The sequence below is a fragment of the Triturus cristatus genome, chromosome 3_1 (assembly GCF_964204655.1).
Source record: "Triturus cristatus chromosome 3_1, aTriCri1.1, whole genome shotgun sequence".
NCBI classification, from domain to species: Eukaryota; Metazoa; Chordata; class Amphibia; order Caudata; family Salamandridae; genus Triturus; species Triturus cristatus.
Genome location: NC_140583.1, coordinates 1,162,524,434 through 1,162,549,906, shown reverse-complemented (window position 1 = coordinate 1,162,549,906; position 25,473 = coordinate 1,162,524,434). Strand labels below are relative to the sequence as shown.

Here is a 25,473-nt window from a genome sequence, read left to right as displayed (position 1 = left end):
CCTTGTTATTGTATGTCCGTGACCTTCATAACATTCCGCCTTCCCTAAATCAGGCCCTAACGCACTTCGTGCAAGCCTCGGGATTGCGGGTTAACGCAGCGAAATTATTCTCTCACAGTTCCTATAAGAGACTCACGATCCGTGATATGCCCTTGGGGTAACTCCAGTAGCATGGTGCAGTGAGCCTTTTAGATACTTGGGGGTGCGTGTCTACCGTACCAGGGTAGACTTATTTTAAGGGAGCCTACTTAGAGCCACCACAGCCATCCAGTCACAAATGAACTTCTGGAAAACCCTCCCGCTGGCAATCTCCGGGAGGATTGCTCTTTATAAAATGGAAATGGTAGCCCTCCCCCGCTTCCTTTACTACTTTACCACTCTGCCTATAATCATTTCCCCTCCATTCTTCCACCAATGGGAAAAGACTGTGAGGGACTTTGTATGGGGGACATCGAGACATAGGGTGTCCATGGGGAATCTTTATTTGCCTGCGGAGCTGGAGGGATTGGTGGTGCTTAATTTCGAGCACTGTTACTTAGCCTCTCAGCTGCAATTGGTTGCTAGGTGGCTCTCCTCTCGGTATTTGGCAGACACAGCTTCATTACAGCCCCCAATAGCTCTTCATGTCTTACTGTATCTTTTTCATCCATGTGCGAAGCCTAGGCTCCCTGACATGCTCTTACTCACTGTAGCTTATAAATGCTTTCGTAGTACCCTTTTCCTCACCAGAACTACCACCCCATATGTGCCTGCTATCCCATTATTAGGAACACTAAGAGGGGACATTCACATGACTTCAGCCGAGCTACATCACTGGACCGCAGAGGGCATACAAGACCTGAGAGATCTTTTTCTAGATGGCTCACTCATCCCATATCAGAAACTCAAAGCGGAGGGAAACTTACACTGGGACAGTTTTTATTACACCAAGCACTTATAGCCTCGCTGTCTTCTAAGTGGGGTACACTTGCTCAGGAACCGCCTACCTACCACACACTGCAATATCTTCATGTGATGGGAACTGGGAGACACTTGACACGATGGTTCGCGTCCTCCCTTCATCAGCACACGGAGGCCGACCTGACCCCTCTGAGGCAACACTGGGAGGGGGCCCTGGGGAGGGGCATTCACAGACAAGTAGTGGATTGCCGTCCGGGGCAGTCCGACATGCATCCCGTGTAATCAGCGGTTTAAGCACATCCAATTCTTTGTGTTACATCGGGCTTATCTCACCCCAGCTCAAATCAATAAGTACTTCCTCAGCACAGATGCGTCCTGCCCTCAATGCCGTCAGCTAGATGCGGACATCCTCCATATGTGTGGCAATGCCCTGTCTTAGAAGAATATTGGAGTAGCGTGGCAACCAAACTGGCCACTTGCACGTCTCGCACTGTCCCGGCCAGGTGGGAGGTGCATATACTGCACCTATTCAGCAGGAATAAGAATCACAGGGCTACCACCTGTTTTCTCGATCTGGGACTAGTAGTGGCAAAACGCTTGATCACCAAGCGTTGGAAATCCCCTCTGGCACCTCATACATTAGCCTGGCACTGGTCCCTACTTAACTGGGCTAGGGCGGAGGGAATGGCTCTGCGTAGAGAGGACCTACTTTGTATCCGTAAGTTCCCCCTTGCGTCTCAATGGGATACTATTACCATATCTTTTCCATCCTTGTGCGAAGCCTAGGCCCCCTGACACGCTCTTACTCACTGTAGCTTATAAATGCTTTCGTAGTACCCTTTTCCTCACCAGAACTACCACCCCATATGCGCCTGCTATCCCATTATTAGGAACACTACAAGAGGACATTCACACGACTTCAGCTGAGCTACGTCACTGGACCGCAGAGGGCATCCAAGACCTGAGAGATCTTTTTCTAGATGGCTCACTCATCCCATATCAGAAACTCAAAGTGGAGGCAAACTTACACCGGGACAGTTTTTATTACACCAAGCACTTATAGCCTCGCTGTCTTCTAAGTGGGGTACACTTGCTCAGGAACCGCCTACCTACCACACACTGCAATATATTCATGTCATGGGAACTGGGAGACACTTGACACGATGGTTCGCGTCCTCCCTTCGTCAGCACACGGAGGCCAACCTGACCCCTCTGAGGCAACACTGGGAGGGGGCTCTGGGGAGGGCATTCACAGACAAGTAGTGGATTGCCGTCCGGGGCAGTCCGACATGCATCCCGTGTAATCAGCGGTTTAAGCATATCCAATTCTTTGTGTTACATCTGGCTTATCTCACCCCAGCTCAAATCAATAAGTACTTCCTCAGCACAGATGCGTCCAGCCCTCGATGCCGTCAGCTAGATGCGGACATCCTCCATATGTGTGCCCTGTCTTAGAAGAATATTGGAATAACGTGGCAACCACACTGGCCACTTGCACATCTCGCGCTGTCCCAGCCAGGTGGGAGGTTCATATACTGCACCTATTCCGCAGGAATAAGAAACACAGGGCTACCACCCGTTTTCTCGATCTGGGACTAGTAGTGGCAAAACGCTTGATCACCAAGCGTTGGAAATCCCCTCTAGCACCTCACACATTAGCCTGGCACTGGTCCCTACTTAACTGGGCTAGGGCGGAGGGAATGGCTCTGCGTAGAGGACCTACTTGGTATCCGTAAGTTCCCCCTAGCGTCTCAATGGGATACTATGATGTTGAATTTGCAGGACATAGATACTAACACAGGGGAGCCACCAGACGGTATCCAGGCCTGACACCCAACGCTCAACCTCCATGGGCACATGGGTAGAGTAGTGCCACCTTCCAGAGATGTATGGTCCCGCTTCATAATGTCGCTGTCATTGAGCCCTGATAAGGCTGGTCCACTCTTTTATACCACATGTGGCAGCAGGTGTCAAGCGACTCCCATACCCCTCCTTTGATTAAGTTGTCCTCATTTTGTTGTACCCTATGTCCACAGTTTGGCCTAGGATATACCATGTCTGAAATGTCTAAAGACTGGTCAATGGTAAGACTCTTGGGCATTGTTACGCCCTCTACACAGACACTGTCACGAGTCTTCTCTCAGTATCCTGTTGAATAACTCCTTTGTTTATACAGTACTGTACTGGATATCGCAGCACTTGAAAGTACCTATACATGGTATCTATGCATTGTTCATGTTGTATGATTAAAATGAGAACATGTCAATAAAAATTTATTTAAACCAAAAAAGAATTAAAGTAATTCTGCGATGTCCCTCTTGATAGAAACCGGTCGTACAGAGTGCATTGCACCTTCTTCAATACCACTCTTTCCTCCCCTAACGGAATTGTTACAAATTTCCAAGCGTTGCTCTCCTTTTTTGGTGCAGGATGCTCTTCCTCTGATGAAGTGCCCAACTTCTGCAGCTCTGACTGCTGACTTGTAGAAGATGCCATCATTAAAGTTAGAAAAAACCCTCAAAGTTAAAACAAGCTGATATCCAGCTCAATGGTAAATAAGTTAGATAAAGTACCACACCCAATGAGGAAGGAAATTTGGAGGGAATTCCTCCAAATAAGGTTGAGAGGTTTGTCAACCAATCAAACAGCTTTCTTTCTCTGTCACATGGGATTTGTGATGAAGTCGCTGTGACGTTGCGACATTATTTAGAATCTGGAAAATGCATTAAAATAACGGTCTAAACTATATTTGCGTATTACAATACATCGGAAATAATTTTGTGTTCTAGGGCCCACTCCTGGAGGCGGTCAAGTAATATTCGTCCTGCCATTTTGCCTAGGGAGTCCAGGAGGGAGATCGGCCTATAGCATGTTGGACTATTTCGATCTCCTTTCTTGAAGATAGGTACCAAGGTTGATGTTTTCCAGGATTCCAGGATACCTACTTCAGTGGTGGCGTTCAAGACATTAGTTAGTAGCGGGGTCCAAAGATCTGGAAGGTGTTTAAAAACGTCAACCGGAACGCCGTCCGGGCCTGGTGCTTTGGCTGTTTTTGAGGATTTTAAAGCTTTTTGGACCTCTTCATGGGAGAAGTGAAGATTTAACGGATAGACAATTTGTGGCAAAGGTTCAGGCTGATCTGTGTCTTCGGTCGGGTCTATGGCAAAGACTTTAGTAAAATGGTTCACCCATTCGTGTTGGCTTATAGATACATCAATTGATGGAAGGTTGGATTTCTCTGTTAGGAGTGGGGAACGAACTATCTGCCAGAACAAAGCACTATCATTAAATTCCGAGCTTTGGATCAGTTTTGACCATAGTTCAGCTTTTACTTCCTTTTTCCTGTTTTTTAGGGCGGCTGTATACTCTTTTCTAAGTCTGATGATTTCGACTCTGTCCTTATGTTTACTGTTCAACGCTTCTTTTAGGCGTGTAGATGCTTTAGTACATGCTGTATCAAACCACCCTTTCTTCAGTTGGGGTCTTTGTTTGTGCTTTTTAGTCAATTCTTTTTGTATGGTTGTTGTAATTGATAGAAAGCTTACTATAATTTCACTAGGGTGATTGATGGAATCCAAGCAGTTAATAATATCCGTTTGGTTATTTGTGACAATTTTTTTTGTTGTGGCTTCTTTATCAATATTACCCCACTTCAATGTAAAGCCATTCAAAGAGCCTAGCTCTAGATCGCTTTGATTTAGAGCGGTCAGAATATCATGTGGCTTATTCTTTGTTCTTTCAGCAAGGACCATGATAATGGGAAAATGGTCACTTAAGGGGTTGTTAGAAACCTTAAAATCTTCTACGATGGATCCTATGGGTGATGAGATCAGTATAAAATCAATTGTACTTGTTAAACCTCTTCCGTTGAATGTGGGCTGAAATTGAACAGGTGGATTCTTTGTTTCATTAGCAAAGTTTAGTTCTAGTTCAGCCATGAGTTCATTCATTTTTTCCCCTCCATTAGAGTGTGTAAAATGCGTGAGGTTTATATCGGTCTCATCACTAATACCACATTTATTATTGTCACTATTACTGCATAGATGTAAGTTGAAATCTCCGCCCCAAATTGTTATGCATGCCTTTTTGATGTGAATAGTTCGTTGCTTTTGTATTATTGCGGAGATCTCTGGTAGTAGCGTGTTCATAGCAGAGTTGGAAAGGTTATTATAGAAGTTTATAATAAGGTAAAGTCTTTGTTTGGTGACCTTAACTGCTATGATCTGAAAATTTGTATCTAAGCTTATGGGAATTATCTCATCCACGGAAAGGGTGTTTTTGAAATAAATAACTAAGCCTCCGCTATTTCTGCCAGAAGTTGATTTCGTCGCAGGTGACCAAAAAGTTTTAAAGCCTAGTATATGTATAGGCCTTATGGCCCACGTCTCCTGAAGACAGATACAACCGCTCAAATTGATCTGGCTTAGGAAGGCGGGGTCAATTTTCTTTGCGGAGAGACCTGCGATATTCCAGTAGGTAAAATGAAACTGCAATGTATCTAAGATAGAGTCAACTGGTTTGCCTGCTTTAACCCTCCGTTCGATGATTTCCTGATTAGTTTGGGTCGGTGTTGCAATTGTAACAACTTCATAATTGTTTTTTGAGCACTCAGGTTTAATGAGAGGAAGAGGCAAATGCGTAGGAGTTATTGCAAAGGTGGGATATGTGTTAGATGACTTGTTTTAATGAGAGGAAGAGGCAAATGCGTAGGAGTTATTGCAAAGGTGGGATATGTGTTAGATGATTGCAAAGGTGGGATATGTGTTAGATACACCCACTCACACATCCACATTACTACTCATTCACAGACCCATACAACTATTCACACACACACACTCACTCATCCATAGAGCCACTCACACACCCTCTCACTCACTCACCTATACAGCCACTCACTCACCCATACAGCCTCTCAACACAGCAACTCACTCGCCTATACAACCACTCACACACCCACCTACATACCAATTCATGTATCCATACAAACTCTAACACACCCACTCACTTACCCATTCAGCCACTCACAGAGAAACTCACTCTCCAATACAGCCACTCACTCACCAACTCACTTCACCAACACCCACTCAAACAGCCACTCACTCACCCATACAGCCACTTACACACCCAGTCACTCATACAGCGACTCACACAGCCACTCAGTCACCCATACCACTGTTTACCCACCCATACAAAGCGATACTAAAGGGGATGATGGACGGAGCGCTTGAGCAAATCAAACACTCACCCCCAGTCAACTGATCTGGGTTTAATCCATCATTCTATAGCTCACTCCACCACGCCAGTTCAGACATGGCCATATGCAAATCAGTCTGACCCTGTGCCTCATGGGAACAGTCCAGCCCGAACTGCCAAGCCATGTCTTCCCTGGACCAGAAACAAGCATCCTGGGACCGGTTTACCCACCCATACAGCCACTCACGCACCCATACAGCCACTCACGCACCAATACAGCCTCTCACACTACCACTCACTCACACATACAGCTACTCACCCATCCACTTAAACACACAAACAACCACACACACACACCCATAGAGCCACTCATACACCTACTCACTCAAGGATTCACAAGCCACTTACATAATATATTTTAGAAATAGTAACACTCATTAGTAGTACACCAAGTGTACTAATTTAACTTTTGTCGTAACTCATAAACTTTTAGAAAACACGCACAACCACTGCATGAGGTCATAAGTGATGTCACTAACCATTTAATGAGTGAAGTAATATGTAAGGTCATAAGCAGTGCATTGAGAGGGCGTATGTTATGGTTAGCTCAGGTAACTATAACTGCTGAATTTCTATGGTTTTGTGTGTGTACTATCTGAGCCTAACTATAATGTCTCTGTAACCTTTATTTTTCTCTGTGAATTTCCAAGTTTTTTTAAATTCTATTTCCAAACTATAACGTACCTGTAACCTTTAGTTTTTTTCAGTGAATATATATATATATACATCTCATTAAAAGAAGCCTTATTCCTTGCATCTCATGTGTGCGTGCTCTTTTCCTTCGGGAGCAGGGGTTTTCTGGATTACTTTCAAACATCAGCGGTTGATGTTTTTCACGTACCACCAGTTGCTTGTGGCAGTCGGAGTAACCGCAACTAAGGAGGAGTCAGGACGGTAATGCTTTTCCGACTTGCCCCCAGATTAAGCCTCGGGACGAGTAATACGAAGCGTGGGCAGTGTGGAAGACGGAGACTCGGCGCGGGGAAATCATCTGATTTTCAGCGCGGGGACGTTGTTTTGCCATGCACACTACAGCTTCACTCAGCAGGCCGAGGATAGTCTGATGACTGGGCACCTAGTGAGCATTTGCTCTGTCTGGTGAGGAATGCAGCGCGTATTAATCTTGGTATGAGGATCTCCCCTGACCATGGCCAATGATTCACATTAGGCTGTTAAACTAATGGGAGTCTTCCCCAGCTGGATATGAACATGGTGATGATGACCGGAATGCCTTTGAACTTTGACCTGCTTCTGTAAGCTCATTTAATGCTGAACTCCATATGCTCGAGGCCGTTTTATTTTCACTTTGCATGACGGCTTTATAGCAGCAATGACATTCAATGAATGTTTCTCGGACATTTTACAGTTTGTCCTTGTTTTAACACCACGGTATTGTTGCGTGCTCAGGTCCGTTAGGTGCCATACCAGAGTATGCATAAATAAGTGATGCTTCAGTGGGGCATTATGGGACTGAGAGCCCTGCGTAATCTTTCGCCTGTGGGTTGGCAGTAACAGGGCCACAAGTGATTTTAACTGCACATCGGTGGTGTACATAGCACTGTTTCCGCTTAGATAGGAACGATTTAATTTCTACCCTGTGTTTCTGAGGCCATGTAGAGATTTTTTACATTTTGACACGACTGCAGGCAAAATGTGGTGTTCAGCGTTCGAGAGGCAGGCAGAATGTGTAATTAGTTAAGGCAATTTCACGGCAGAACTATGATATAAGCAGCATCAGCCCTTGTGACACGTTAATGCTATTGGAGGTGGTTTGCGCCGATCTCTTGAACCTAAGAATAGCAGTGCTTTTAATATTTAACATTTTATGTGCTATTGATACTTCATGCTAAATGTGCAACGTAACACTATGGGAGTACACTTGTACTGGCAACATCATAATAGGGGTAGTGCACCTCGAAGATAATTAAATTATTAGCTTATGAGGCCATACAGTGTTACCACATAATACAAAGTTATTCAGGCACATACTGCAATGTATTTTAAATCATTAGACAATGTATGATTTTGCATGTAGTGTGCTTTTACTCTAGCTATTATTGTGATACTATATATTGTAAGAAAAAAATGGCGCTCACCAGATTGACAAAGGCTGTTTGACACAGCCGAAACGCGTCTCTCTTGGTAGCTGGGTCGTGAGAGGCCCATATCAAAGAAGCCTTATTCCTTGCATTCCTCGTGTGCGTGCTCTTTTCCTTCGGGAGCAGGGGTTTTGTGGATATATATTTATATATATATATATATATTTTTTATTTTTTTTCACTGAAAAAACAAAGGTTAAAGTTGAGGTATATATAAGTTAGGTAGTAGGATTTTAACTTTCATTAAAAAAAATCCTTAGAAGTTATCTGAAAAAAGGAAGGAAGATTAATGTGGAGTTTACATACAGGTTTTCCAATATTTATAAAAACAAATCTTTAAAAAAAATACTGAAATTGACCATTTATACATAACTGATATAAGTATAACTTTCACCGTCATAGATTTCAGAAGTCATCAATACTATGTGCGATAATAAACTGTGCATCATAGAGGTTCAAGTTAAAATTTAAATCAAGTTCCTAAAGACTTCCTTCTGTGTTCAATCAGCGGCACTGAACCAAAAGTTCAGAAAATGAAGTAGCACATTGCAAATGGAACAATTCACCGTTAACTTCTTATTTTTTACCTCATGAAAGAGAGCCATCTGAGCTTTTTCAGCACAGATAGTTTCAGTTTACATTTTATAACAAGCATTTGCACAGCCATGGAATTGGTAAGTGTCCGTAAGCCACACTGTGATAGGCACAGATAAAAAGGTCTGGTCACAATATCAGTCTCAAAATAGTAGTGGCAGCATACTGTGCTTCATGTGCTACACCCAAGAGAATGACCGTAGTCCTCTCTTAACTATGGGGGCTTGCTTGCTACGCCCATCAGAGTCTCCGAACATGTCCTAAACCTTGCATAGAACAGACCTAGGCCTCTGTGCACATGCTTAAATTAGTGTGATGCTTGTACCAAAAGTACAAAACAGGATACTAGATTCACACGGAGTCAAGGGCGGTGGAACATACTTGAATACAATGCAGGGGAAATTCCTGTCCAAACAGTCTAAGACATCTAGACACCTGACCCAAAAAGGACCAGCGGATGTGAAAGAGAAAGACAGATTGAAGCAGCGATGTTGGAGTCAGGCTTGGAATTGAGCCAGACAAAAGCGTTTAAAAAACATTGCTTTCTGTATAGAGTACATGTGCAATATAAATGACTGAAAGTGACAAAAAGTATGATGATTAAGTGCACTTTTCAGATCTAAACTTGTCACTGATGCATTTCAGTGGAACCATTTCCTAAGAAGCCAAAGTCTTACACCGAATGGTCATTAGCATGAAATGAGGGCTCTATGCTCCCCTGAGTTGACCCACCTTGTGATTCTCAAAGTCTCAAAACAATGGCTGAAGTGCCCTGATTCAAATAAACTATAGGCTGAAGGGTGATCTGGCAAAATCCACTATCTGCATATTTGAAGCAATAGGTCATACTGTCAAGCCAAACCTAAACACTGATATAAGGAAATGTGAAGAATACTCTGGCAAATACAAAGGTCTTAATGCCAGATTAAACAATAGTGGAGATTGCACTAGTTACACACATTCCAGCTCTATATAATTGATTCACTTCCTAATCATTGGTAGCATCTAACTCTTATTATATTACTTTTTTTTATATGTGGATGAATATGAAATAATCAAAATGTATAAACATAGTTTTCAAAATAAAAATGTTTTTTTTATAACAGCACCTGAGAGTATGCCACCAGTTGCATCAATGGGCATTAATGAAGAGGGAGAAACGTATCCAATTGAAAGTCAAGACTATCAGAGAGGTGAAAACTGTGCAAGTACAGGTGAGTAGCTATATAGGTAGCCTTCTAAGAAGGTGTTTGGATACATTTGTAATAATTGCAGCTGTGCGAAGAATGACTCTTACCGCTTTCTGCAGAAATCCTGATGTGACTCAGGTTTTCTGAAGATTTCTGCTATGACAAGCATCTGTGCTGGTAACCTTTATTTGTCAGAGCACATGTAACATTTTGTAAAGGAGAGCAGTGGTACCCCAAGTGTTCAAGAACAGAACATATTGTAGGGACTCTAAACATGTGCTGCCTCCAAGAGATTGGAGGATCAAGGCAACGTAATGGGATTGAGTAAACAACTGTGGAGAAGGCAACTCATGACTCCCTGGCTGGTACGCACCTGATGCTGGCATGGCTTAGCATCTATATATATGTAATGCAGAAACTGAGCTTGACACTACTATCAGAAACAGCACTAAGCATCAACTATTTGACATTTTGGATAAGATACTTTAAGGTAATTTAGGTTCTGATGGATATTTTTTACTGCAGATTCCTCACCTTATGAATATTTCCCAGGTATCAGACTGTATCCGGAAACTTTTCAACAGTGCCTCTGCGTGTCTGTAGATTGCATCAGGCGGCTGCCTGCTGATGTCGTCAGCCCCAGAAGCGACATGGGGGGGCCGCATATAAATGTCATCCATCCATGGTGACGTCAGTTTGTTTCTTTCCCTAACATAAGACGCAAACCCGGAACTACCCTAATTTCTATGACAAGACAAAATGTTCTCTAAAACTTTTGAATATACCAGTATGTATAAGAAATATCACCTCCTTAGGCCACAGGATTCAACTCTGAGGCTCTGTCACGAACCAATGTCGGGTACATATTCCCATCGGGTATGCATTTGGTGCTTGGGGTCCGAACACAACTCCAAGGCCTATTGTGAATGTGCCTAGATAACCCAAAGGCCATATGGGATTGTGAGGTGAAGCTTTACACTGTCATATATCGAAAAACACCACACCGTGACTGGTTGAGGTCGAAAAGAAGGTCCTATTCCAGTTCCAAAAGTTGTTCTTACGGCATATCATCGTCGCAATCTAAGTCATTGTGTAAGCCTAAAAATAAGCATAAGTCCAAGCGGAACTCGGCCTCTTCCCACCACTTTCAAACTCCCGAAAAGACCCAAAGTCAGCAACAAGCCTCTCATTCATGCTTTCTCTCTCATTCACCTTCGAAGTAATTACTGACCCTCAAACCGAGGTCAGTTGAATTTTCAGGCCCATTGGCAACTCCACAGTAGATAAAGGAATTTTGTGAAGCGATGCATCTTTTTGGCACCCTACTGGCTCCCTCTGACAAGCATCTGGGCCCTAGGGGACTGCCAGAACCCCCTACTGGAATCCCACTGGTGGGTTTTCGCTCACCGTCACCTGAACCCTCTGAACCTGCTGTGGGTTGCTCACCTGCTTCAGTACCAGCATTGTAAACTGCTCTGGACCCCTGAATATCAACACCGGTGGCTCCGAAAGAAAAGGCATAATCAATTGTGATCCCAGACTAAACTATTCTCGACTCGACTTCAACCCAGGCTGAGCCCTGATTCCACCAGGGTGCAGCCTTAAGGCAATCCATCAGCCTCTGACACATTGTTCTTACCCCATGGAAGGGCTCAAACTGTCCACAATCTTTTTGGGACCGACTCAGACAATTATCAATATTGTAAGGAAACAATATTTTTGCAGGTTTCCCCTCACTTTGTGCCCCCATTCGGATTGCTAGCTGCTGTTTTTTCAACTCTGAGAGTACACTGAGATCTCTTAACCAGACCTCTATGCCAGTGCCAGTGTTCTTACCCCTAACAAAAGATATGTCGAAATGCCTATACCCAATTGGCAAGGGCTGACTTACTTATAAGTCCCTACTATATAGTACCCTGAGCATGGAAATCATAGTGTCCGCATAGGGCTGCAGCACTATTTGTGCCACCCTACATGTGACAAAGGACAAAATGGCTCCCAGCCTCCCACTGCAGATTGGAAGGGCAGTGTGTACAATGCTAGTTCGACTTTGCCTCTAAAGTCAATGGCAAATCCCCTACATTCCTTAACACTATATCTAAGTCTCCTCTGAGGAACACCCATAGAGTCCTATGGCAGCAAGCTGTATTTTGTTAGGTTAAACATATGTTGCTCATATGTCTTAACAGCAACTGTTCGAAATTGTTGTTTAGGTGTGGATAAAGTTATTAGCCCCATTGGCAAGTACAAGGTTTACCAGTTGGCACCCCAACCCTATTAACTCCTAAATGAGACTACCTAACTGGGCCATCCAAGGTATCAAATTGATCATGACATAAAATGCAATTTAATGGTCAAGTTGACGTGTATGGCACTTTTAAAGTTTGCCAACTTTAGACAGTTGCCATTTCTGTGTTCAGTTAGTCCAGTGACTTCACATAGGCTTTAGCACACAGACAGATATCTGTCAACCTAGAGAGAAGTGTGAATGACTCCCAGGCCAGGAGCAAAGGCTTGTGCCATGCTGGAAGCAGAGACCCCCTCCCACAGGATAGCTGCCCAGGGTATTAGCTCAAAAGGTGAGATTCAAAGTTGAAGTCACTTTTGAAGGGCAGCTGTGACGACACTCTCTGGCAGGATGCCTTTTGTTTTCTTAGAGTAGAGACAGGGTTGAGGAAGGTAAACTCGCCCCATACTGTTTTTACTGTGGGCATGTAGCAATCTGGTAACCCCACCATTAAGGTGGGCTATCAAGCTCCTTATGACCAAGGAAGTGTCTTGAAACAGGGCAAGAATTTGGCACTCTGGGATAGTTAGATGCCACACATCACAGGAACTTCATCACTAGGTTGGAAGGGACCCAGTAGCCCATTGGTTAATGCCCATGTGGTCCCCTCAAGCCACTTTCCTAGGATTCATAAGGCACCCTGCTTAGTAGTACTCACTAGATTTTGAAGAAGGACGAGAAGAAGCCCATTTTTCACCCATTGGATGTGCACAAAGAGAGGCTGCGACGCCAGAGCTACTGAACCTGCTGTACTTTGGTCAAGTGAAGTTTGGATCCTGTTCTGTGTGCCTGACTCAGGGAAAAGTTGATTCCCAGCCCCAGTCTGAAGCAGTGACTCCGAGGTCAGTTGGCTGACCTCCCTTACCAGCACTGGGGGCATTAAAGCTGGAAGAGCTCAAGTCACATCTCTGGTAGCCACTGCGGAATTTTTGCCTCTACCAGATGCTGATGCAAAAATGGGCAGAATGCTGAAGCAATTTCAAACATTCACCTCCAGTACAGATATCTGGACCTAAATCCATCTTTTTTTGCACACCATGCCATTTCAGTTTAGACCCAACCATATGCGAATTAGTCTTGAACCTGCTCCCCATGGGAACAGTCCAGCCCGAACTGCAAGTATGGAGTGAGCAAAAGAATGATGGATTTATCCAAGATCTCCTGACTAAGGGTGAATGTTTGATTCATTTAGCTTTCCGTCCATCATTTGCTGAGCAGCACTTTTTGCCCTAAGTGGGAAGGGTATGCCCAGACGTGGGTTCTGCTTGCTGTGCCAATGGATTTAAGCTAGCCTGGCTAATGAGGGGTGTTACCCCTAAACCGGTTCCAGAATGCTTGTTTCTGGTCCAGGGCGGTCCCGGCTTGACAGCTCAGGCTGGACTCTTCCCATGAGGAGCAGGGACAAGACTATTTTCATATGGCTGGTTCCAAACTGGGGGGGCTTAGTGAGCAAAAGAACAATGGATTTATCTCTTGACAGGGGGTGAATGTTTTATTAGTTCAGCGTTCCGTCCATCATTTGTTGGCTCTACCGGATGCCAAGCACCTCAAGGGCAATTCGGGAAATAGCCTAATAGTGCTCCCGTGTCTGCTGGGATCATGAGTGTTGGTTGTGAGCAGATTCCAAAGAGAGCATCACTGGCACAAGTGAAAATAGAATACATCACAAAACAGCACTGGGCCAGTGGCAGTTATTTCCTTAAATTCTGCTACCGGCTCAGACTGGCCCCTCCCGATTCCATGCATGCTCTAATCTAGGTCGAACTGAAGCAATCTGGACAGAGATCATCATACAAACAACATCTTGAAACCAAACTGGGGGATTTCGCATTAACTGAAGTCTGGAGTAAATATCGTTCTCAGCAGGTCTTCAAGAAATTGACATCCTCCGTGGCCCAAACAAAATTGAAACTAGAGGATCAGTTAGCTCTGTACAAACGCTCCCATGCGTGGTCAGTCATTTATTCTTACTCCTCAAGGGGGGGACGGAGCTTGCCTGGCTCCGCAAGTAAGTGGAGCTCTGCCGGCCCGGCCACAATCCTTCATTATCCCGCTTCCCTATTGGGAGTTACGTGCTAAGGAATAGAGGTTGGGACTTCTCTGTGCCTCCTCTGATCTCGAAGTTGCTGCCTGTTGCCTGTTTCAGCACCTGGAGGCCGGCGCCCGCGATGTGGGGTGCCACGTGTGCCGTGATTACAGTAAGGAGGAGGCCTACCGCGAGGTGACTCGGGTAGAGGCGAGACCGCGTATGTACTTTGTGTAGCCTGTTGCCCTTGCTGTGATCCTCTGTATTGGCCATTCTGGGCCATTCTGCGAGGGCCTATGTCCTAGGCCGTCTTCAGTGATCCTGGGCCTGCTGGTGTGCCACCCCCTTCGGCCTATGTTGACGCCTGCTGGAGTTTGGGCGCCGCGTTCAGAGCAGTGCGATGAGTGCATGAACTGCAGCGGGGGTGAGGCATTGCCGCTGCTGTTGGTTTGGCTTCCCCCTAGCTGGTCGTTGATCACGGCTGTGCCTTGCAGAAGCCACTTTGAGCGTGATCGGCCTCGCGAGCCCCGTGCCTCCGAGGAGACTGGGCCTGCTCCATTGTGACTGCTGCCTCTGCTGGGGGGAATATTGCATGGTGCGGGGCGCTCCCGTTCGGGCCGTGCTACGAGGTGGTTTGGAGCTTCTTAGCAGCGTGGGATCGGACTGGGACACCTGCTGGAGCCCACTGGGGCTGTACCTTATAGCGCATAGTGCCCTACCCACTGGCCTTAAGCTGATGTGCGCACAACCTGATTGAGGAAAGCATTGAGGGTCAGCAGTGATGCTTTATCCCCATTTGTGGTCCTGAGACAGTTGATGCTGGGTCTCTTCTCCTGACCGGTCGCAGGGCCTGCTTACTGTTCAGCGTTTACTTCTCGAACATATACCCGGTTGGTCACTGGGACCGGCAAGATCAGCCCACGTTGATTCTGCTGACAGACCCACTGAGGACAGATAAGGAGGCACAAGCTCATTAGCTTCATCATGGGCAGAACAGAAAAATCCCAAACTAAATTGCAAATTGAGCCAAGGAAGACCCCGAGACATCATGACTCCAAGAAGAACCTATCTGAGTCTGGTTCAGAGGCAGGCGACACTACTGCAGATACTGATCTCCTATCGTATGGATAGGATGTCTGAGCGCATTGATAAGCACACAGAACGTCTGGACGCTGTAGAGCAGAGGGATGCGGAGACTGAGGACGCACTGAGCGGGGGTGCGCAAGCTCAGGCAAAGATGGAGAAACTACTGCGGAGTGTTCAGGCTAAAGCGGAGGATTTGGAGACATATTCCAGACGGAGCAACTTCCGCATTGTTGGAGTGCCTGAGTTGACCAATATTTCAAATATGGAACACTACGTCGAGCAGCATTTGGTCGCTCTCCTGGGCAGGGAGAACTTCACTACCATGTTTGCGGTAGAGCGTGCACATAGATCGTTGGCACCTAGACCTTCTCCGGGGGCCCCAATGCCCCATAAGTGCAAAACTCCTAAGCTACATGGATCGGGACGCTCCCTCTGTAGGGCTAGAGAGCTTCAAGAACTCCGCCTCAAAGGTGTGACTATATCTCTCTACCCCGATTTGACTCAACAGGTGCAGGAGGCTCGGTGCCTGATCGCTCCTGTGAAAAGGCATCTACCTGAATTACACCTGGAGTATAATATGTTGTACCCTGCACAGCTTCGGATCATCGTGGATGGATCCCCACAGGTCTTTATGGACCCCAAACAGGCACTGCAGTTTCTCAAGAAGCATGAGGGTGCAGCACGAAAGGCGAAGTCCCCTGGTCGGCACACGAGCAAGGAGCCTTACAGGTCTGATCCTGATGAACAGTGAGTGATGGACATGGACGGTAAGCTGGTTAGCATGATCTGAACATGTTTTGGGACTAGTTCACTGGCCTAGGCTCGCTCATGATACCTGCCAGGGAGATAACATTGCTGCTTTGGTGGCCTGCTGTAGGTGCAGTTCGATTTGAAAGCATTAAGGCACCAGACAATTCAGAAAACGGAGATACATTGTTGGGGTCTGAACTTTCTGGCAAGGATATTCTACCTTCCTATCATTGTGGGGGAGGGGGCTCTCTGCAGGCAGTAGGGCGAAGGGGGACTCCACAATGGTTTACTGGGAAGCACCATATAATTTGACTTGAAAGATCATGCCGGGCCGCGACTATCCCACCATTGTCAGTAACATCCGCCCTAGAGTGTGATCCACACAGGGAAGGCAATATTTTTGTTAGTAATTGCATAAAATAGACGTAGGGCTGCTGCAAGAGACTCACCTTGCCCCTGACAGTAAAATGCTTTCACATAGAATCCTACAAGGTATGGTGACGGATGCTGGCTTCTCCTCGTATACTAGGAGGGTGCTGATCTGGCTCAACCCTAAGTCGGGAGTGACATTTCAGAGTTTGCATAGAGACCCTAATGGCAGGTACATTATCGCAAGATGCCATAAAGCTAGCCAACATGCTTTAGTGGTTAATGTGTAAGGGCCCAAATATGACGACCCTCTCTTTTATCGGACGCTTGCCGCACTGCTGTTGCGAAAGGACGAGGTGCCCATAGTGTGGGGCGGCCACTTTAACCCGTTCGCTGCGTTCGTCGGCCAACAGCCATCGCAAGCACTACCTCCATAGTGCTGCACACGTCCGTTGGTCGATGCGGCCCCGCCCGCGCATGGAAACGCCTGCACCGCGGTGGATTTTACGCCGCGGGTAAAGGGTTAATTGTATTTTAAACCCAAATATAGATAGATCTAAGGGCCCTCCTCGAAGACAGTCGGTGGCTGCAGGTGCCATCATTGAGATTACCGACCAGTTAGGCCTGGCGGATGTCTGGAGACAGCGATTCCTGGACATTACTGGTACACTCAGTCAGTCAAAAATCTTTATTCGATTCAAAGAATCATCAAATCATACAAAACAAATCTTTGTCCATATTTCAAATTTCATTCCTCTAATACAAACGTAAAAACATGTATCAATTACAAGGGGCTAAAATACAAGACATATATACAGTTTAAATCTTTCTCTTTTTGGTCTTCGCCCCGATTGCACATAGTTTGATTAAAATTCTTGCCAATACAGTGCAAGGATAACTATTTGATTATCGCACGCAGCACCGATTTAGGCTCCGTTACTGCTAAAATTGTCAGATGATTCAATCCAAGACCATAAAAAGTTAAAACACATATACAATTCTAAAAATCTATATTTATAAAACTTTTAAAATTTAAGCCCATTCCTAGATCTTTTGTGACTGGCAGCTAACAAAAATTTGCTGACACCAAATATAATAAGTTGGCGGCTGTCAGATTTTCTGTCTGTCTGTTACTGGTACACTCTTTACTCAGCTAGCTATGACATACACACACGCATAGATTTCTGGTTAGTTTCTAGATCCCTGCTACTGTGAGATAGCTCTTGCGAGGTACTCCCCAGAACATACTCTGACCATTCTCTGGTCATTCTGGAGTTGGATATTGGTGTGGGTGCTCCGGGGCCCTTTCTTTGGAGATTTCCCCCATACTTGTTATTAGTCCCAGTATTTAAGTCAGAATTGGCCCAGCTCATTGAAACGTTTTTTGAAAATAATGTGGGCTCAGTCAATAGTTTTGCCACAGTCTGGGAAACGTTCAAAGTGTACATTAAGGGTATGACAGTAGTTAAGCACGCGGGGGTGCTCCGTGACTTGCGAGACAGACTGGCAAGGTTGGAGAAAGAAATAGCTGGTCTCGAACAAACGTATCAACCCACAGGAGACGCTGCCCTGCTTGAGGAGATTAAAAGGGCCTTGGAGGACTTTCACGACACAGCGGATGTGGAGGTTAAACACCTAGGTAAATGCGCAACAGCTAGGGTCTATGGTGAAGGGGACCACCCGGGAGCTACACCTGCGAAGCTCTCGCGACCCAGAAGGGAGGCTGCTGTGATCTCAGAAATTATAGATGAGGAAGAGCACACACTTACATCTCCTTGGGCAGTAGCTGACAGGTTTCATAGATATTACACTGATCTCTACACCACCAAAGGCATGTCTGACGAAGAGTCGATAAGACACTTCCTCGATACATTCAAATGTCATGGCTTTCTAATGCACATAGGGAACATCTTATGGCTCCGCTTCACCCAGGGGCAATACGTGCAGCACTTAAGTCGATGCGCTCAGGTAGTGCCCCGGGCTCTGGTGGCCTCTCTGTGTTGTTCTACAAAACATTTCAGGAGGAGCTTATCCCTCACCGTACGACCCTTTATGAGGAAATGGCTGAAAAGGGGGAGATGCCCCCTTCTATGAGGAAGGCACTTATTGTAACACTGCTGAAGCCTGGGAAGTCGCTGGATGTCTGCTTCCTATATAGACCTTTGTCGCTTTTAAATGTTGATGCGAAGATATTCGCTAAAATATTGTCTAATCGGTTGGCCCCTCTGGTCCCGTACTTAGTAAAACTAGAGCAGGCGGGATTTGTCCCAGGTCGCAATGTCACATACAGCCTGCGCACTATATTTGGAACAATCCAAAGAATAGATCCAGAAGTGAAGGCCGTAGCGGTTTTTCTTGACGCCGAAAAGGCATTGTACTCGGTTGAGTGGGGTTTCTTGAACGGCGTCCTGAATAAGGTGGGGGTTGGCGAGGTTTTCCTCAGATGGATTATGGTCTTCTAGACTAGACCGCTTGCCAGGGTTTGGGTGGGCAATACTGTCTGTGGTCTTATCAAGATATCGCGGGGTACCCGTCAGGGCTGCCCGCTTTCTCCGTTGATGTATGCTTTTGGCAGAACCACTTCTTTGTGCACTCAGGGAATATCACAGTCCCAGAGCTATCTGCTTCTGTGATTACCCTCTTATTGTGACACCTTAATATATGTGCGTGAGCCAGAGAGAAACCTCGATCCAGTGCTGGCAGAGGTCACATAGTTTGGACAGGTTTCAGGGCTCCGTATCAATTGGTCCAAATCAATTATGATCCCCTTGACCCCTTGCACCACCCCAGGTGCAACTCAAGCTCCCTTTGTAATGATCTAATGATCCAATTCGATACCTGGGTGTCCAAATTCACACTAATCCTGAGATAATCATTAAACCCTTACTGAAAACTATGGCAAGACTATTTCTAGACTTGTGGACGACATCAGTAGGTGGATTATGTTGCCCCTCTCTCTGATGGGATGCATATCTATGATGAAAATGGTTGTCCTGCCTGGATGTCTTTTTAAAAATATACCCATGATACTGCTGACGCGCATACTGAACATATTATGGACTTTAATGACAGGCTTGCATGGGCGGGTAAACAGCCTAGGGTCAAATGGGAGACGCTCACATTGCCCTACTCTGCTGGAGGACTAAATCCTCCAGATCTTGAACTGTATTACAGAGTAGCCTAATCTTCGCATGCACATGTTTGGATACATGTGCCGGAGGACATCCCACATTATCGCATCAAGAAGGTTGTTGCTGAACCGATTCCCCTGCCCCATTTGATCTTTTACAAGCCCAATCGCAGACATGGAGTCTTAGACTCTATGCATGGAACTATTCATGCATGGAAGTGCCTGTTGGAGAGACAGGTGGGTGCGCTCCTGTACTCTCCTTTAATCCCGTTACAAAGGTGCACGTGGTTCCTGACAGGAACTGAGCCTGAAGTCATCAGGGCTCTACAGAAGTTGGGAATAGAGCAGCTGGGGCATTTTTTTAACGATAGGGCGGTCAGTGCATGGGAAGACATCCATAAGGAGTAAGGGACCACCATGGGACTGGAGCAATTTAAATTCCTCATGGCCAGGCACACCTGGTGGGAATTGCTTGGGGATGATCCACAGGAATCGGATGAGATGCAGACTCTCACATATGTCTTGCAGGCAAGCTCTTCTTAAAAGCTGGTGACCAGGCTATATGGGTTGCTGCAGGAACACAAAAGGCCTATTTCACTGAAAACATACCAGGATTGGCAGAAAGACGTAATCACTGTTGTTGACGATATAAGCATCTCCCTAAATAGCAGGCACAGGCTCATACATTTCAAATACATTAACAGAGTATATTACACACCAGAAAAACTCTGTAGATATGGTTTGAGTGACACAGCTGCTTGTTAAAGATGCCCTGATCAGGCTGTTGGTTTTATTCACGTGGCTTGACACTGCCCGAAGATCTATGTGTTCTGGGAGGAAGTTTTTCACAAACTGAGTGAGATCACAGGACATACACTTGCACCGAATCCCTCACTAGCCCTGCTTGGCTTCGATAAGGAGGGTGACAAAGATATTAGGAAAATAGTTCCGTTTGGACTGTTGTTTGCTAAGCGTAGGGTCGCCATGAGATGGGGGAGATGTCCCACACCTACATTAGATGAATTGGCTGCAGATATGCTGTATTGGATTACCCAATCTGATGTATATAATGAACTGTTGCCTCCCCAAAGCCACCCTAGAAGCTTCTGGGTCTATGTAATACCTAGCACTGTATAGATTTGTTATCTAGATGTATGGATAGTTAACATTCATTTTGTAATTCTTTTGCTGCTCTTTCAATGGTCAAGTTATTCTGTCCTTAGCCTCCTTTTGTTCTTGCAGTTGCTATTTGTATGCATACACAATTACGTGATCTCTGTGACCGTAATCTTCATCATGTACGCTAATCTTGATTTAATACCATCGCGTAAGGGGGCACTGTTGTGCTGTTTCCTTCTGTGCTGTTGTTGAAAAAGCAATAAAATAAAATAAAAAAAGGGTGAAAGGGATTCACATGTCTAAGATCACGTTTTGTGTATACCTTCCACTCATAAGTCGAGACATCTGCACACTAAGTTGAACTTGTACACGAAGCAAGAGCAAAATATATGTCAAGGGCAATACACATTTTCAAAATGCAGAACTCAGCTGGTGACTGACATCCAGGAGTCCATCACTACTACCTGGACCTTACATCCCGAGACACTTATTTCTCAAATGTATTTATAATTTATTCTCACGTTCAAAAATTCTGCTAGTCTGCCCGAGGATGCTTACTAGGTATACAGAATTAACTACAGGCAAGGCCTGCTCTGTTGTTGTGGGAGTGGTCAGGGTGACCTCCATGCTGGAGGCTTCCATTTTGAAGTCTTGTAGAACTGATGCTCACAGACCGCAAAGCAAGCAACTTTGCAGTCGGGCGCAGTGCAGGTAAGCTGTTAGGAAGAATTTTTGTTTTTTCTCAGGACTTGCTTTATTGTACTCATAATGGGGGACTGAACATAGATATTGAGGTGGAAATATGCTATATAAATGTCGTAGCCAGATTATTTATTACCAAAATATTGAGGAAGAAATTATTATGACTAAGCATAGATTCAATGTTCTTAACTGCACTTATCTGTTCCTTGCTAATACATAGATATATTAAATGCACTTTGGATGTGGAGTTAACAAAGCAAGTCTATACTGACCAATTGAATACTTCTCTTCAAGAATTGTTGGTAGTTCACATGCTGGATACAATTTTTTTGTAGAAAAGTAGGTGTGCGCCGGATATTCTGACATACAACTAGTGACACACTGTTGCTCCTTCCATAGATAGAGGTGAGGCCAATGAACTCATTTATGGCTCTCAGTGTACCAATGTTTGCCTCAACTGTCTTTTATCAGACTAGAAACAATGCAGGAGCATATTAGGAGTAAGGCAAGCTGTTCCAGCTTGTTTACAGTAGCGTAGCTAGGGGAGGGCAGGGGAGGAGTGGGGGTGGTCCGCTACGGGCGGCACTGTTTTTGGGGGCGGCGGAGTCGTGTCTACCGATTATCACCATCCCCCGTCCCCGAGAACAAGTTGTCCGATGGCCACCACCACCCCGCTCTTACTTGCACCGGGCGGCAAACTTAGGGTCCGTCCCGGGTCGCAGTAACTCTGTCCCCTACACCAGTTGGGACCGGAGGCTGGGAAGTGGCATACCATTCTCTTAATGGTGCCTTTTGTATGTATACAGTGACCTACTACTGAAACAGATGGATCCTGATTCTACTGTGAGCTGCAGTTCAGATCAAAATAAAGAAACGACCTATTAAAAAATAAAAATACATTCTTACTCCTCAACTAAGCAACAGAATTACATAACCTGTACTTACCCAATTTGATTCAAAGCCCAGCTCGTGGCTCTAAGAATGGGCGAGTGGAATTTTTTAGTTCACCTCCCGTCTTGGCACCACTCTACCACCCATGGCACAAGGTGCCGCCTATGCAGGCAAGGAAAATAAACTTTAATCTATGTTTTATGTATTTGTCCTCAGCTACTGCAGCAAAGGAAATCTCAATTCCTTACTGACTTCATGAGGCTAGGCGCGCATACTTGCCGGCAGGTAGTAATTGCCAGCCTTAACCCACAAAATTCTCAACTAAACATCAATATTGTTAAATTTCTTTGGATAGCAGCGACCAAAATAGGCTCAGTAAGCATCCCCAGCGCTGCGGCACTACACAGCAAAACGCAGCTACCATCGCCCTCAGTGCTTATTGGAACTGCTCCAAAACACTCGGACTGTATCAGGCCAATCAACGGACATGATGTCCTGAGTTCTTTATTTTTGCAGACAGCCTCATATCCAGGACCTTGCTCTACAAAACCAGTCTCTGACTATCAACCCTTCTGAACCTGTTACAAAATCTACCGTCTGGACCGCATTAGGACTTCCGAAACCAGTTTACAGCTCACAGATCTTTGCACAATGCTGGCTCCTCTATACCCCCTGTAGGCCAGCACATCCTGTATAGAGCTTTAAAAAAATCGTGAGGTCTGCACTAGACCAGCTTCACTGCCCACTGCAACCATCATCTTCACCGGACCTGTTTACAAAATCTATCATCCAGACTGCATCGAGCAAGTAACTGAAATTTAGAAGTCACATTTCCACTCTGGCAGACAGACAATTCAAGACTCATGGCCTGTGAAACTTGCATCTAGCACACAAAACTTTAGGGAACACAGTCAGGCATGAGATTAGTGAAATTTGCACATGGCTCGACACTCTTAGCCGGATCCAAGTTGCACACTGCTCGCACTTTCATGATGGTTCGCTCTGGGTAAACAAGCTTAAAATGTCCCACTCGAACGCGCCAGGCTCGAGCAATGGAACTTGACATCCATCCTTCATGATTCATTTTCATGATTGGAATTTGCGGAAATGGATTCTGTTTGTAACTTCCTAGCCATCACAATGTTTTACACTGACTGCACTTTTATGCTGGTTCGCCCTGTGTAGTCTGAAATGCACTGGACCAACCTCAAGCAAGAGAACCTCTGATTTACTTCTAACTATTTCATATTTAGGCTTGAACTCCGCAAAATTTGCACATGGTCTGTAATCCCTTTGTGCTCAGCTGGTTCCATGTTATGCTCTGTTTCTAGTTTTACCTTCATTTATCATGGGTTTATCATACAGCTTTTATAGATCTCTGTAATTTAATACTTACTACTATTTGTAAAGGTTTTTATTAACTACACAATAGAATTGAGTATGACTATGAGCGGATTCATCACCTAAGGCAGATACCAGCCTCCACCAAAGGTTTGCACTGTGACTGCTGTGTTGCAAAAGCACAAGGTTTGCATCGGCAGCCCCTGGAGCCCTGCACAGAGGACATGATGGGACGCCGAGATCCATGGAGAGATTCATCCATCCTCGCCTGTGGACTGAAGACTCGACTGGACTTGCAACAGCATCAGGCACATCCTTGAGCATCTTTAAGCCTGCACCCCTCAGCATCAGGACCACTCTATTGTCGTCCGTGGCCATCATCCTGTAAAAACTCTATCTTGCTTTAAAAATGCTCTGGTGGCCACGTAACTGTCCAAAGTGTCCTCTCTGGTCCCCTGGACATTATTTGGGTGCCCAGCTCAGACAGGAGTAGTCAAACTAACTCTTTCAAACTTTTCAAAGGTTAGCACATTTTTTGTTGACCAATGCTTGTTTGTGGTTACAATTAAAAGTTCTTACATTTTCTCAAATTTGTACCTTCCGGACCCTCCAGTCCATTTTGCTAATCAAGGTCTCTAAAAATTCATAAAAAGACACTCTATTTTTATAAATTATTGTCGTGTCTCTTTCTTGTTGTGTGACTTTCTTATTCTGTTGTTTGTTGCTGTTACATCCTTTACACATTGTTCCTTTGATCAGATTTGCTGCTCAGAGCTGTCATTTGAGATGTCATCAGTGATTTCATTAGTGATGTCACTGACCATGTCATGAATGATGTAATATGTGACGTCATCAGCAGTGTATTGCGGGGGCGCGAGTTATAGTTAGCTGAACTAACTATAACGGTGGAATTTCTCTGGTTTTGTACGAGTGAAATGTCGAACTAACTATAACGTCCCTGAAACCTTTGTTTTTTTCAGTGAATTTCTAAGGTTTTTTTAAATGCTAATTTCGAACTATAACGTCCCTGAAACCTATGTTTTTTCATTGAATATATATATATTCACTTAAAAAACCATAGGTTTCACACATGTTATAGTTAGGTGGACATTTCACTCGTAAAAAACCAATGAAATTCCCCCGTTATAGTTAGTTCAGATAACTATAACTTGCAATCCGCAATCCACTGCTGATGACGTCACATATTACATCACTCATGACATGGTCAGTGGCATCACTCATGACATCACTGATGACATCATCCTTTTGATAGAGTGGCGGTCGCGCGAGTTATAGTTATCTGAACTAACTATAACGGGGGAAGTTCATTGGTTTTTTACAAGTGAAATGTCCACCTAACTATAACATGTGTGAAACCTATGGTTTTTTAAGTGAATTTGCAAGGTTTTTTAAATGCTAATTCCTAACTAGAACGTGTGTGAAACCTATGGTTTTTTCAGTGAATTTGTACGGTTTTTTAAATGCTAAGTTATGTATTTATTATTATATTTTTTATATATTTATTTGACAATAAACTACGTATTAAAACATTTTTTGGGGGGGGATTTTCCCCGTGCGTGCACGCGCACCCCGCGATTTAAAAAAAAAAATGTAAATGTTTTTTTCTGCCTTCGGGGTCCTTCAGGGACCCCCTGACAAAGGCTAGGGGGTCAGGAACTCTCTCCCCTGCCCCCTTTTCACGTTCGCCACCTTCCTTTTTTCACTCTCGCACTCAA

At 44.9% G+C, this 25,473-nt stretch overlaps 1 protein-coding gene across 2 annotated transcripts in view; it reads left to right on the top strand.

Annotated features, from left to right (window-relative positions):
* LOC146861713 (uncharacterized) overlaps window positions 1-25,473 on the top strand; it is a 540,127-nt gene that overhangs the window by 443,499 nt on the left and 71,155 nt on the right. For both annotated transcript variants that reach the window (XM_085646067.1, XM_085646066.1), the window contains exon 9: window positions 9,953-10,060. In XM_085646067.1, coding sequence (XP_085502193.1) covers window positions 9,953-10,060 — 108 coding nt within the window. The remainder of the gene's footprint in view (window positions 1-9,952; window positions 10,061-25,473) is intronic.